The 15507-nt window shown below is 35.6% G+C and overlaps 1 protein-coding gene across 3 annotated transcripts in view; it reads right to left on the bottom strand.

Annotated features, from left to right (window-relative positions):
* The window catches only part of LOC149792229 (connector enhancer of kinase suppressor of ras 2-like), a 126285-nt gene extending 114616 nt beyond the window's left edge, over window positions 1-11669 (bottom strand). For all 3 annotated transcript variants that reach the window (XM_089970766.1, XM_089970768.1, XM_089970767.1), the window contains exons 1-4: window positions 11477-11669; window positions 6016-6185; window positions 1092-1315; window positions 3-135 (exon numbers count right to left, since the gene is read on the bottom strand). In XM_089970766.1, coding sequence (XP_089826892.1) covers window positions 3-135; window positions 1092-1315; window positions 6016-6185; window positions 11477-11537 — 588 coding nt within the window. In that variant the 5' untranslated portion in view covers window positions 11538-11669. The remainder of the gene's footprint in view (window positions 1-2; window positions 136-1091; window positions 1316-6015; window positions 6186-11476) is intronic.
* Window positions 11670-15507: the final 3838 nt, after the last annotated feature.

Raw genomic sequence — 15507 nt, 5'->3', positions numbered from 1 at the left:
ACCGAAGTGGAAAAGTTCTGCTCCATATCTGATATACTGATGTCTGGTTTCTGGCACATACTGATGACCTCCAGTCCTAGCTTCACTATTGTGTTTCGCACCAAACAGAGGTCATGGAAACCATTGAACGGAGACCTGAGAGAAAAAGCAAGCACGAAAATGTATGATTCTGAAACACAAACATGGCAAGGAAACTTGGAACCTTATCAACCTGGGGAAAATATTCAAAAATTTCAACAACAACCTTGTTTTCTAAACAGATTTCAAATTTGACCCTTGATGAAAAAATCTCAAGAGGCAAGATTACAATCTCAAGAGTCAAAACTGAAATCTAAAGAATCATTTGTTTTTTAGTCATGAGCTCATAGCTGGGCTTGTCTGTTATTCGTTGAGCAAATGTATACTTAAGATTTCTTACAACTTTAGATTTATTCTCCTTTGAAGAATTGTTACTTTTGATTTCTCTGAAATGATCATCACTGACTGACAGGTTGATCTGTGACAGACCCAAAAAAATGAGAATATACTACATGGAGCCTTTGTGATTAATTACTATGATATGGAAAATGACAATACAGTTAAAAAGGAAGAAGTATATATCTTGTAGTTTAATGGATGATTTTTGTAAAATAAAATCCACAAGTTTAGTTTCCTTCAAAGGATCACTGACTGGCAACCAATGATTTCATTGTAAATATTAAGCTTCACACTTAAAAGGCTCTCATTTGTTTTCTGGTCCAGATTTCCCCCAGAATCCCTTTTTTTAAGGTTGATGACTACTCAACAGTACTCCTTCAAGCTACGTTTAACCTGCTGAGAAAGTTTCAGAATTGGTCACAAGATATGAGTTTCAATTTTTCTAAACCAGTCAGGTTATTTTTAACAATAAGTGAAAGCTTATATTTTGACATTTGACATAAATGACCTAAAATGTAACACCCACCCTTAGATATTCCTCTAAAAATGTCTTTAACAATTACAAATAAACAATACAAAAACTATAAACTGCCAAGATTATTTATTGCTTGGTATCTACTTAACACTGAAAGACTTGAAAGCCATCACAGACCACCTCTGATCCCCTTACTCACCTGTCAAGCCAAGATACCAGAGTTTTCAAATAGCCAATCAACTCTGCCACAAGAGACAGGATGCCCACTGACAGATGCTTGGAACGGCTCTCAAGATGGGACACATTGGCTTTGTTACGATCATTTTCTTCACTGCGTACTCTTATCTCACCCAACAGATTGCGGGCTTTACATCCCAACTGCAGAGCCAGTGACTGCAGATTTTCTGTTTCATATCCATATTTCTGTAAAACAAAAGTATTTTTTTCATTACTACTCAGGAAAAAAGTCTTGATTGTCAGAGAAATTGTCCTAGATGCATAACTGCTGTGAGATTACTGAAAAAATGAAATCGGTCCTCGTAACCAATCTTTGTATTTGGGTATGATTCTGATGCACAGACAACTATATAATGACATGTTTATATTTCCCTAAATTTAGAGACTAAAGTACTCCAAGTCGGCCTCGTTTTTATGCTGTGACTATCTTCCCATTCCCACAATTATAACAAATTTTTCTTCTTCTTCAGGAAAGTATAATACCCCTCATTGTAACACAGTCTATTGGAGCCATATAGTATAATGCCTAATAGTGAGACTGCCCTATAATGAAGTACATAATACAGTACACCTCATTATAACACTGTCCATCTGGAGCCATAAAGTAGAATCCTTTACAGTGTTATGTATATCTGATTTCTATTATTTGTTAGTTTTTCTTAATGATTATATGTATTTAACCTCTATTCTGTACCTGACCTTGTCCAAAATTAAGTTAATGGTGTACTTGACCAGTGACATTTATTTTGTAAACAACATAATACATAGCTTATATTCTTCTAAGATTATAGATTAAATATTCATACCATCATTAATGGTAAACATGTTTACCTGAATCTCAGTCTAGGACATTAAGATTCACTTGCAAACTGCTAAAACTGTTCATAATTTTAAATGTTTTATAGGAGAATGACATATATCCTGGCTCTATTATTGAATCTTAGCTTTTTATATAATGTTGTTTGCTTGAAAAATTATTAATTCCTGCCTATACATCTGAATCAGAATCAGTCTTATTGTTGGGTTCAGTGTTTAATTTGGTTGTATTCATTTATTCAAATTATTAATAACTGGAAATATAAAGTGCTCAATAATACATGGACTAAAACATAAATGTGGAATTATAGTGAATTCAGACAAGGATATTTCAGATAATGTTATTGTGATACGTCAAAAGGCTGACAGTGCATTTACTAAATCCTGGCCACTGGCACATAAGCACATTCAAGACTACATTCATATCAACATGTTCAATATTCAAATTTTGTTTGAATACCACTGGAAATCAATTGGAACTACTGTATATATATATACCTGGATTCATGATAGAACCTTTCTGACCCTTTGGCATTTAAGTCAAAATATTACAAGTTCTTCTTAAATTTTCACTTTGTATTCTAAGGAAATATATTATTTGCTGAATTTTACAAAATGTTAAGTTCTCGCTCTTTTCTGTTACTTAGTTTAAGACCACAGAGTCATAACAATTGTCAGACTGACTTATAATGAAGTACATGATATAGTACTACCTCATTATAGTTCTGTCAACAGTGCCATACAGAATGCTGTAAAACCTGTCCTAACCAACCTCTGCCTTTACCACCTGCCACTGTACAACCAAAATGCATGATTCAATTTTATTATATAAGCAAACTGTCTTTAGCGATCACCTGCTGAATGTGACCAGCAACCACAATGTCTTGGCAAAAAATGCATTTTGACACTGCTATGAACAACCACATCACAAAAGTAGAGATAAACACTGCATACCTTTGTTTAATTCCTTTGTAAATATGAATGCATGCAATATTTTAATAAGAACTAGAATATATCTACAGTTATTGTGGTTATTTTTCCTTCTTAAACAGTGCTCAAATTAAAACTTGGAAACTGGTGTTTTTTTTACAAAAATGTTACGAAAGGGCACCTGTCCTGAGAGACAGTCTTTTATTGCTTTCTCAAGATTGGTTTTACTGTACCACCTTACAGTGAGACTGCTTTATACTGAAATACACAATAGATATAATTTAACAAAAATTTAACTACCACTTCATGGCTATACCCACCTTATACAGTTATCATATCATAATGGTATTACAGTGCAGGAATAATGTATCATAATTAATGGTATTACAGTGCAGGAATCGTATCATAATTAATGGTATTACAGTGCAAGAATAATGTATCATAATTATTGGTATTACAGTGCAGGAATAATGTATCATAATTAATGGTATTACAGTGCAGGAATAATGTATCATAATTAATGGTATTACAGTGCAGGAATAATGTATCATAATTAATGGTATTACAGTGCAGGAATAATGTATCATAATTAATGGTATTACAGTGCAGGAATAATGTATATCCACCTTATACAGGAATCATATAACACTGGTCAACAGTGAAATCATTACTGACTTGAAAAGGCCCTAATCTGTAGTATTTTGGTGTGCCGAACACGAATATAACCGTGAAAAATTTGTATTGGCTCTCGTTTTGAAGATATTCATATACCTCATTTTCTATGTTTCACTGTGTAAATTTCTCCAGTAGGACTGCAGCAACATCCGGAATAATGATGTAACATTGCATAATACCATCATGCTCACATCATCCACAGTTGATTGCATCATTTTCTGATGCAATGCAATACTAATGCCATGCGGCTGCTGAAGTAAGTTGACGTCAGCAGTGTACTATACATGTGTCGGCCTATTATACTAATGCCAGGAGGCTGCTGAAGCTGACGTAAGCAGTGTACTATATAAAGCCCAATCAGATAGGTTCAGCATTTAAAATATTTTAGACGTTGTGCGAGACAGTTCAAGCTACTGTTACATAAAACTTATTATTTTATCCATTTACGTACAATAAAGAACAGTAATGCCTCGAAAGTGCGTTAATACCGCGGACAATTTTTGCTATATTTGTGGGGAAGTGACATTTGCCAACCAGAAGAAAAGTATCAATTCTCAAGTGAAGAAGGCATATCATCTTTACTTCGGATGCAAGGTTGGTGACTAAGACAAGCCTTGGGCTCCGCATATATGCTGTGCTACATGTACAACACAGCTTTCACAGTGGTTGAATTGCAAAAGGTCATCAATGCCGTTTGCAGTCCCAATGGTGTGGAGAGAGCCAAGCAACCACCTAAATGACTGTTACTTCTGCTTGGTTCCTCCTCTTTCCGGCGGAATAACGAAGCGAAAGAAGTCGAGAATAGTCTACCCATACATTCCGTCTGCATTGAGACCAGTTCCACATGGTGAGGGACTTCCTATTCCAGAACCTCCAGCAGAATATTCTCTTGATTCATCTGACGAAGACAAAGGTGAGTCGACCTGTTCTTCTCCTGGTCCATCAGCATGCAGTGATCCAGATTTTCACTGTGGTGCATCATCAACCCCACACAGAATAACACAGGAAGAACTAAATGACCTGATTCGTGATTTGGACTTATCAAAGAACAAGGCAGAATTGCTAGGATCAAGACTCCAACAATGGAATCTTCTAGAAGAAGATGTCACAATTACTGCATATCGAAAGCGCCACCAGCAATTGGAGCCTTTCTTCAGAAAGGAAAGTAATCTGATATTCTGTTCCGATATTGAGGGCCTCATGAATGCTTTAAAAATCACTCATGACCCACAAGAATGGAGACTATTTGTGGACTCTTCGAAACTGAGTCTCAAGGCTGTGCTTTTGCACAATGGAAACATTCTTCCATCTATTCCAGTAGCGTATGCTGTCCACATGAAAGAGACATACGATAACTTAAGGCAGCTACTGAATTCCATTGAGTATAACAAGTACAGCTGGCACCTCTGTGGTGATTTGAAGGTAGTTGCCCTTTTAATGGGACTGCAGCAAGGATATACAAAATACGTGTGTTTCTTATGCGAGTGGGATAGCCGAGCAAGGGAAATGCACTACATGAGGAAGGAATGGACTCACAGGCAGAATGTAGCCATTGGAGAGAAGAATATCCAACACCCAGCTCTGGTTGAGGCTCAGAAAATCTTGCTACCACCCCTTCACATCAAACTAGGTTTGATGAAGAACTTCGTGAAAGCCATTGACCGGACTTTGCCAGCATTCCGATACCTGCATGAAAAATTCCCTCGACTCAGCGAAGCAAAGATTAAAGAGGGAGTTTTTGTGGGTCCTCAGATTCGAGAGCTTTTCAAAGATGACCGGTTCAACAACTTGCTGGAAGGTGACGCGAAACAAGCATGGAATGCTTTTCGCCTAGTTTCTACAAACTTCCTCGGAAATGTTAGGGCAGAAAACTATAAGGAACTAGTAGAAGACATGTTGATGAAGTATAAGAAACTTGGCTGCAATATGTCTCTAAAGATTCACTTCCTTCATTCCCATTTGGATTTCTTTCCTAGCAACTGTGGTATTGTTAGTGATGAACACGGCGAACGTTTTCATCAAGATATCGCAACAATGGAACAAAGATACCAGGGAAAATGGTCCACTACAATGCTGGCTGACTACTGCTGGACACTCCTCAGAGATGCTCCCGAACAGCTGTACAAGAGACAGGCGAAGAAATCTAAGATGTAGTCAATGACTTGATTTTTTATAGGTAGGCTATTACAGTTGACCTTTTACTATTGGAATGCATTTCGTTATGTAAACATTAATTTCTTGCAGATTACAAAAAAACTAGAGCCAATTTTGCAATTTGACTGTCATATTCGTGTTCAGCACATAAAAATTGATAAGAATTGACTAATTTTATTTCAGTAACATGACTTTTGTAAAAATTTGTTGTCCAGTGTAATGAATGGTATTACAGTGCAGGAATAATGTATCAGTTTCAACAATAATACTGTAACAGAATTTGGCTGATACAGAATACAGATCTCACTTACCAAATTTCTCAGTAAATCCACTGCTTCAAGGATTAGTTCCTGGTGACCTAGTTTATGAACATTCAATTTGTCAAGGTCAGAGTGAGTAAGCATCAAAAGTTTCTTCCCATCCACGTCATTGTTCAGAAAAAAGTGAGCATAGGGTATAATAGCATCATCCATGTCCAAGCCTGTGGAAAAATAAAAATCGGCACATTACAAATGGAGCATTTCACCAGTCTTGAACAAATTACCAAAATACATGTACAAGTGTTTATCTTACTGTTACTTTATCCATGTGGTACACTAATCTTAGGCATATAAAAACAAATCAGTGTTTATCTTTCTAAGTGTAACTATATTAATGTGACACTCTGAATGTAATGGTTTTAATGAAATATGAAACAGAACATCTAACTAATGAATCATGCAATCAGTTCCTGTCATCTCTAAAAATCTTAAAGACATTTTTAAACAACAATTTAATTTAATTTTAAAATTCAGAACCTCGAAATTAAATATGATATATAAAGCACTTAACTGGAATTCAGCATTCTAGTATAAAAAATTTAAAATATCATTTAATTTTTTTAATTCTATTTGGATTGAAACAAAAGTTACAGGTTGCTAAAATTAAAGAATAACAATTTTAGCTTGAGTTTCATGCTCAGAATGTTTTGAAAATAGAGTCTTGCCTTATCTTAAACTCTGTCCATGCTTTAGCTGAGTCCTATCTAGACCTTATCTGATCCCTGTCTAGGTTATATGTGAGCCATGTCCAGATTTTATCTAAACTAACAGTGTCCATGTCTTATCTGAGTTATGTCAAGGCCTTATTTGAGCCACATCCAGGATTAATCTAAGCCACATCCAGGATTAATCTGAGCCACATCCAAGATTAATCTGAGCAATATCCAGGATTAATGCACCACAAAATCTGAGCCACATCCAGGATTAATCAGAGCTATGTCTAGGCCAAATTTTATCTGTGTCCCAATAACTTCAATGATATATATGCTTCTAAGTATCACATCTGATTTGGGGGTTTTCATTGGGTCCATATTGCCCAATTTCAATGAAATATGTATCAACTGAGTATCATATCTCATTTGGGGATTTTCAGCTTGAGCTTGAATGTGAATTTCTTGCTCAAAATATTTTATAGAATATGGGATCAGGGCTCAGGTCTCCATAGCTGTTTTGTGCTGAGTTAAGGCTATACCTACCTTCACTTACCCTGTGTCTAAAAATAACAAGCTGAATAAGATCTAACATGTGACCTCTGTTAAGAGTAATCAAGTTCACTGGCTGCATGGTATTTTCTTAAGGGTGGACACTTGTACTTTTATTTTAACACTAGAATTAAAATGGACGAATGTAAGCATGTACAACACCTCATAAAAGGTACAAAAAAAACAGCCGTCTCCTTGCCATCTTGTGCTCCATGTCCCAACTATTAGGCAAGTCCACTAAGCATTATAATTAAGATGCATAATTATATCTCTTAAACAATGTGACAAGCTTCTCACTGATCAAAATTAGATCGTGCCTGGACAGAGCTCCATGCAAGCAAATTGTAAAGAAATAATGACTATATTACTTGCTCACACTGAATAATTAAGGCACTGCAGATGATCACAACTCATAGTCTCATATTATGAATATAGAGAATGTTGTTGTTGTTGGGTTTAATGCTATTTTTCAGCACACAATATGATATACATGGCGGCCAGTATTAATGGTGGAGGAAGAACCAGGGAAAATCCCGGAATGAACCACTGACCCACGAGAAGCTACTGGCAAGCTTTCTCACATACCCACATTGGCCGAATCGGAGACTCAAACCCACGCAGACAGAGGTGAGATGGCAGTGATCCATAACAAAGAGCACTTTAGACCACTCGGTCACTCGGGACCCCTAATATATAGAGAATGTTGGCAATGAGTCAAATGAAATGAATAACGATGACAATGAGAACTTTCCTTATGCAATGGATTCCTGCAATCATAAAAACATATGAAAATGGACAAATCACATTACTTATAGTCCAGATAAAACAGCTGACTTCAAAATGACTGAACATAAAATAAGATTTTGTATTGTTAACAACTGTGCAACAAACAATTAAGAAGAAAACACCCATGATTGACTTTACTACTTGTGTTTGGAGACAACTCTCTGCTGCTGTTAAGTAACTCATGATGTAACATGGTTTAAAGGTCACCGGCCATCCTCCAACATTTTCCTTTTTACATCAGATTTGCATTACATAATTAAAAGTAGTTATACTCGCACAAAAAGAACAAAAAAATTATCAAGTGTAAAGAAAAAATAATAATTTAATTACTCGAAATAGAAGTATACAACGCTGTCACTTCCCCTTAGTTACGATTTCCCACCTACAGAGGATGCCAACCGGAAATGATGTACATTTATCCCTACAAGACGAAGTACATGCTTCTTGTTGTCGAAAAATAAAACACTATAAACTATGGATAGGGAATATTTAGATGAAACTATGAAAACTAATTTACTGTTCAGCCTTATATCGGTATGTGTCGCTTTCAAAACTATTCCATTGTTTTAATTTCTTTTGAAAATTCTCGTTAATACAGGTAAAAATAATCGATGCTGGCTTCCCTGTGTCGGCAAACTTTATAAAAAAAAAGAAAAAAGAAATCGGCACACTTAAAGAATCCAAAAGAACCCAACTTGACTTCCTTTTGTCAACCGACTTCAGAAGAAAAAATCGGCACACTAAAAAGATACCAAAGTCAGTTTCTGGGATTGGTTTGCTTTGTAATAAAATGACCTATGTATTTGATAACCTGTTGGTAAGTTTAAACAATGAGTTAATTGCTCCCTGCCAGCTGTGTTTATCACCTGGGCTTCTATTTGTTTGCAATATGTAATCATAATTGATGTTTGCAGGGCAAATAGTATACACAATAATAATTGCTTTAATAATAATAATGATGTGTAAATAGAAGGTGCCTTCAAGCTATCGGGTGATATCTTCATCTCAAGTGTGATTTTTTTTATTTGACATAAGCGATACACTCTACACTAAGGATGCATGCGCAAGCCGGCATCCACTACATATACGGAATTCGTGGATATATGTTTTATTTAATTAATTTTCGCATGATGAAAAAAGAAGGAATATATGATAACAATGCAAGGTTAATTTCTTTCATTTTATTTTCAAACAAGTGTATGTTTATTAATTTCTTTTGTACTGTGAATGTGGGAGGGGGCACAAATTAAACAAAATTATTTCCTTTCCAATTTGTACAGAATAATGGAGTAAATATAACTGACAATACTGACCACTAATGACAAGCTTTAATTTACGTGCGCACACAGTAAGACAACTTGAAAAATAAAAACAAACAATAAAATTAACTGGTAAGTGCTTCATATTGCAGCAACTAAATACTGACATTTTTTGGCATAATAAATATTTTAATTAGAATAAGCAAAATATGTCAGTTTGTGTTTTCTCTCATAAATATGTATGTTATGATGTATGATTATTTTCTTTCGAAGAATATCAAAATAGTTTGTTTAAATTTATCTTACATTGCATCTACTTGTTTGTTGAAGAAAAATAACGTACAAACTATTGTTACGTTTGGCCAAATTGTATTTCGATTTAGGGTGAATTGTCTTTTGGCCGAATTCACTATAGTCCAGCATGAATGATACAACTTTCCCATCCCTCCCCTATTCGATCCTACATATTAAATCCATTTTTTTCTGGTAAACATGGTCTTTCGGAAAAAGAAAGAACATTTTTTCCCATCATCACTCTTTTGGTTACATCCGTATGCAACACAGTGCACCATATTTGCTGTAAAAAAGCACTCTCGTATGCTATATCCCAGACATTTACGTGGGGAAATTAAAACTTGAATGGCTAGGTTGAATAGAAGGGATAAATGTACATCATATCCGGTTTTGGCACACGGAAACTACCGATTGTTTACGTAGATTGCCAAATAATTTTTCATTTAAAAAAGCGGAGTTTTAAGTCAATTAAACATTTTTATGGTGTGCATACATAATCAATGCATTTTGTTTATAACAATAATATCACACGTTTGTACAATATATGTGGCCAGTGACTATTAACCAATATCAAGTGTACTTGTGCCAAGCTGTATAAATGTCTACATCAAAATTGGATGTGTTCATTTCAAAAATAGAGTTGCAAGTAGTTTAGGAATAAAGAGAAGTTTAGTCTTGTTACCATCTGCACTGATATGCTGGTAACTGAACAATACCAATCATACTGATATCCTGCTGACTAATGCTAACAATCACACTGATATGCCGCTGACAGTTACCAATCACACTGATATGTTGCTAACTAACAGTTATCAATCACACTGATAAGCTGCTGACAGTTACCAATCACACCAGCATACTGCTAAACGCCAGTTACCAATCACACCGGCATACTGCTAAATGAGTTACCATTCACACCGGCATACTGCTAAATGACAGTTACCAATCACACCGGCATACTGTTAAATGACAGTTACCAATCACACTGATATCCTGCTGACTAATGCTAACAATCACACTGATATGCTGCTGACAGTTACCAATCACATTGATAAGCTGTTAAAAAAAACTTATCTAGAGTACGAAGTTAAAACTAAATACATTAATGTATAGACCAAAAACAAAAATGTGTGTTTTGAGTCAGACAATCATCCGTTTTTAGGTGCTGACCCTAATACTACCCCACCACCACCACCAACTTAAAAAAAAAAACATTCAATTTTTTTTTTTAAGTTTGGAAATTGATTTGTACATCTAACTGAGCCACCTTTGCTCAGTACTTGATGCACTTAGTACATTATATATCACTGAATCATTATATGTTTCAAGAAAAAGGAATTTATAAAAAGATAATCCTGAAAATTGATTTGTGCATCTAACTGAGCTGGTTTAAACCAGTATTTGAAACGCTTAGTATAATATACACTACAATACATTAAATGTTTTTTAGAAAAAGAAAATAATTTTTTTTACCTACCCTAGTGTTAAAACCAGTTAATAGAAAACAAAACTTTTAGGCCATATTCAACTAAAATCAATTTGATGATTTGGATGTCAGAAATGACTTTCATACTTAAAGGTACAACTTAACAAACTCATCAAGGTACGTTTTGCGCTGTTTTTTATTAAAAAATTTTGTAATGATAATTATTCTTGAACATCAATGCTGATTTGACTCGGCATCATGGCTGATCAACAGACTTCCTTCTTTGGGAAATTCACCTTAATTATATGGTTTACTATAAGATCACGTGAAAATGGTAATGTTTTCTAAAATACGTTATCTTTTTTTTAAACAGACATAATCTTAATCGTCTAAGTCATTTATTGCCAAGTATGTATGTATGTTTGCAGGTTTTTGAATCATAATGTATGTAGCATAGATATATAGAGAGATCGACAAGTATGCACCTCCCAGCCATTTTGCCACGTCTTCCGCTGACCATTTATGGAACTGAATGTTATTCGACATCCTTACAAAAATGGCACGTTCCTCATAGGAAACTGCTAACAATAACGCCACAACTCCTGAAATCAATCATACAATAAAACCCCAACTAACAGGAAATAAAACAAGGGGGGTAACATAATAGCACCAAAAATTCATTCGGAATATCTCATGTGAAGGAAAAAAGTATGACAGCCTGTACAGGTTTTCTTTGGCCAACAGTTATTGTGGACAAGACACTGTTATGTATACTTAATTTGCATTGTTTGTTAGGTTTTTATTATTCATTATATGCTATACATAGTTGCATTTTGGACTTGAACTTGTCCAAAACGAACTTCATGTTGCTCCTGACTAGAGACAATGATGTTTTTATTTCGGTTTAAAACAAAATACGTAGTTGCTATTTCCCAAAGAGCGCGGCTCAATATTAGGATCATTATCTAAGTCTGAGTCAAGGACATTATGTTTTCTATTGTAATTTTAGCAACAGAAACTTAGATTGTTCTAGAAATGAACGTTTGTCGTCCATCATAGCTCTTCTTTTGTGTTTTAGTTGTTGTTTTAAAAAATATATAATCCTGTTAACTTGGGTGGAATTTATTTATTCAAATTATTTATTCACTATAAATAAAGAGTGTTCTTAACTAATATTCCTGGACGGAAACATTAACTTGGAATTATAATTAAGTCAGACAAGGACATCTTGGTCTATATTATTGTGACTAATTGGAAGACTGTTTGAACATCATCGAATTCCATGTCACTAGTAATTTGGTACATTCAAGACTACAGACACATCAAGACCTTCAGCGTTGAATCTTATTTCGAACACCATTGAAATTGAAGTAGAACTTTATTCATTATTACTTGTGATATACTTTCTGGACTATTTGGGATTAAATTTACTATAAGTTCTTTTCAAATTTTCACTTTGTATTATTGGGAAATAAATTATTTGTTACATTTTACAAAACCTGTTGGGTTTCGCTCTATTTTATTTCTAAGTTTAAGACCATAGAAACGTAATAGCAGAAATATATCATTAAGCACAAATAAACAGGAAGAGCAATGTCTAAAAAGAACACTTCATAATGCAATGTTTTGTTTTACTTATTAAGTTTAAGTATTGCAAAGGTAAAGAAAAATCACATATTTTCTTTTCTAAGTGGCTAGTCTAGATTTAGGCCGACAAACCAGCCCCACACCTGTAATGATATTGACCTTCGATTAGGTATAGATTAAGACTTTGGTGTAAAAATGATGTATCAACACAGGACTGTACGTTTGTTAGATAAAGTCGTTTGTAGGCCCATGGAAAAAGCGAATCAAATGATCTACGAAAATAAAGTGTCACTTCAATATCCTACCGTTCTCGAGTATAAAAAAAAGAAAAAATTAAAATACAAAAATATCATTTTTAGTGCAGACGCTCACCTAGAAAGATGAATATCACACATAAACACTGTGATGGACCCACTGACTGCAAGTTCAGTGAAGCCTAGTGCTGTGCCGTGATCCGCGGTAAGAGAAATGCTGCGCGGCATCGCTCCACTATTCATGCAGTTCATGAGGACCGTCGTCCACATGCTCATAAGTCCCTTTATACTACCATGTAGGTGCCTTGGCACGCTTAAACTTCGAATGCTTGTTTCAAGTGGCTAACAACTTACTTAGGACACTAGCCCAACAGGGGCACCAGAAAAAATTAAAATTAATTGTTGATGATAAAATTTAATAAATTATATATGACCATTTCAATCTGCATGTACGAGTATTTTGATTTGGAATGATGGCAACACTGGTGTTTTCCCATTCTTTTTAGATTTTAATTTTTTCTTTGAGTTTCACATTTTGTAGGGACCGCTCTGGTGACCTATTTTGGTTAGAGCATCCGCCTCGGAAGCGGGAGATCGTGTGTTCGAACCCCAGCAGAGTCATACAAAAGACTTACAAAAATGGTACTAACTGCTGCCTTTCTAGGCGCTAAGCATTAAGAGGTTAGTATTAGGACTGGTCGGCCTGGTGTCAGGATAATGTGACTGGGTGGGATATCATGCTACATGTCTGCCGCATGATGCCCCAGTGCCAGACATAACCATAAACTGACACACTGTAGACATCGTAGCGATATGACTGAGCAATTGTTAAAGCTACGTTAAAAATCCTAATCACACACGTTTACACGTTTTATAGGACTTCAGAATATGCGGAAACATGGAGAGTTTAGAAGACGTGAGTTATGTTGTTTACCCTTTGGAGCTGCGAGAACGCGTTTATAAAGAGTTTCTTACATATACAAGTAAAACGCAAAATACAAGTGCATCCTCTACGTCAGTGGTTCCCAAACTGTTATGGGCCACCGCCCCCCCCCCCCCACCTTGGTTAGCCTCAGCGCCCTCCTACCTTATCCCTTAGAAAGCATTATTCAGCATTATTCTGGGTAATCCCATCGGCCCCCAGGGGGCGCTACCGCCCACTTTGGGAACGACTGCTCTACGTCATACGTTTTAACCACTGATACCTGAATGCTTACTTTGAAAATGTTAAAATGGAGAGATATTGATCAACTACCCACATCTTGGAAGTGTTTGGATGCCATGACTTCTATAAACAGTGTTAGAGTGATACACGGAATTCCATTAAAGAAGTCCAGGAATACAAAAAAAAAAAAAAAAAAGAAAACTTAAAAGTATAGCCCTGAGACGAGACACTTTGACAACGCATATAATGTGTGGCGAGCTGAGTCAAATACTACAGTTCTTGGGCGTGATTTACAAAGCAAAACTCCTTGGCAAACGTACGAATATTTCCTACTGCCAAAGTATGATTCCGTCATCAAGGGTGATCAAAATTAAGGCTGTGGAGAGAATCTGTGATGCCTAGGAAACATTATCCAGTAAAAGCCCCTTTGAATTACAAAATGTGACGGCAGTGGACCTACTGACCGTTGTGGGAACCCGGAATTTTGTCCCAGTTGTCCTACACTGTCTGCTGCCCTGGTCAAAGTGGCAAATTTGTTCCAAAATACGAATAATGTTTCGTCCACAAGTAGGATATATTCATATATATTTGATTTTTATTATCTTATAGTTATAATGAATATATTGATTTAATGTTCAGTCATATAGTGATACTGAATAAAATTATCGGTTCCACCGCTCTCGTCAATTGATTATAGAGCCACCCCGCATGGCCAGCACCACCCAGTTTGAGGAAATATCCTACAAGAGCCCACCTATCCGCATGGGACTCGCTGGTCCTGAAGCTTCGGTCTCTCACCGCGAGAAAAACACTATCTGCCTCCGAGAAACCGTCACCACCGACAGTAGTATACAGGTTATACGAATCCCACTGAGTTCTACTCTCTGCACTATATCCAAAAAATAGCTGAAAATATATTTTCTAGAGATGTGTTGTACATGAGATTTGGTAAAGTACAAATGCATTAATAGACTTTACGCATGCTCGCACACGATGATGCTGTATACATATTAAATCAGTTCATATGAACCACTCTGCGAGATTATAATAATCAGGTTCGTACATTAATCTGTATCCGACAAGACTAATTTCACTGAATTATAATACAAGACGTGTATAGCTTGCTGGATACACAAAAAGATTTACTTCTGGAAACGTCTTGGAACGAATATGCTGCTGAGTATGCCAAAGACGTCTTGTTTGTCTGAGAAAGCTTAACAAAAATTTTCCTTGAAGATGGAAATATTTTATATCTTCGGTTCTACGGTGGAAAAAGTAAACATGAGTAAAATATTTTGTGTTTTTATTAATTGTTTTAAAATTGTTCCAACCACTTGAGGGCTATGATTGCGTCTTTCGTTCTTAAAGTGATTGACGAAAGGTCGAACCGTAAAATTTGGTTGGCACCGTATCTGCGCCATCCTTTGAATAAATTCATTGCTGGATCAAGTGGCTTAGACAAAACTGAATTTGTCAAACTTATCATCGAAAGCAAACCTCAATGTTCTGG

The sequence above is a fragment of the Sinohyriopsis cumingii genome, chromosome 9 (assembly GCF_028554795.1).
Source record: "Sinohyriopsis cumingii isolate HCF-2022 chromosome 9, ASM2855479v2, whole genome shotgun sequence".
Classification (NCBI taxonomy): Eukaryota; Metazoa; Mollusca; class Bivalvia; order Unionida; family Unionidae; genus Sinohyriopsis; species Sinohyriopsis cumingii.
This window is presented reverse-complemented; position numbering and strand designations above follow the sequence as displayed.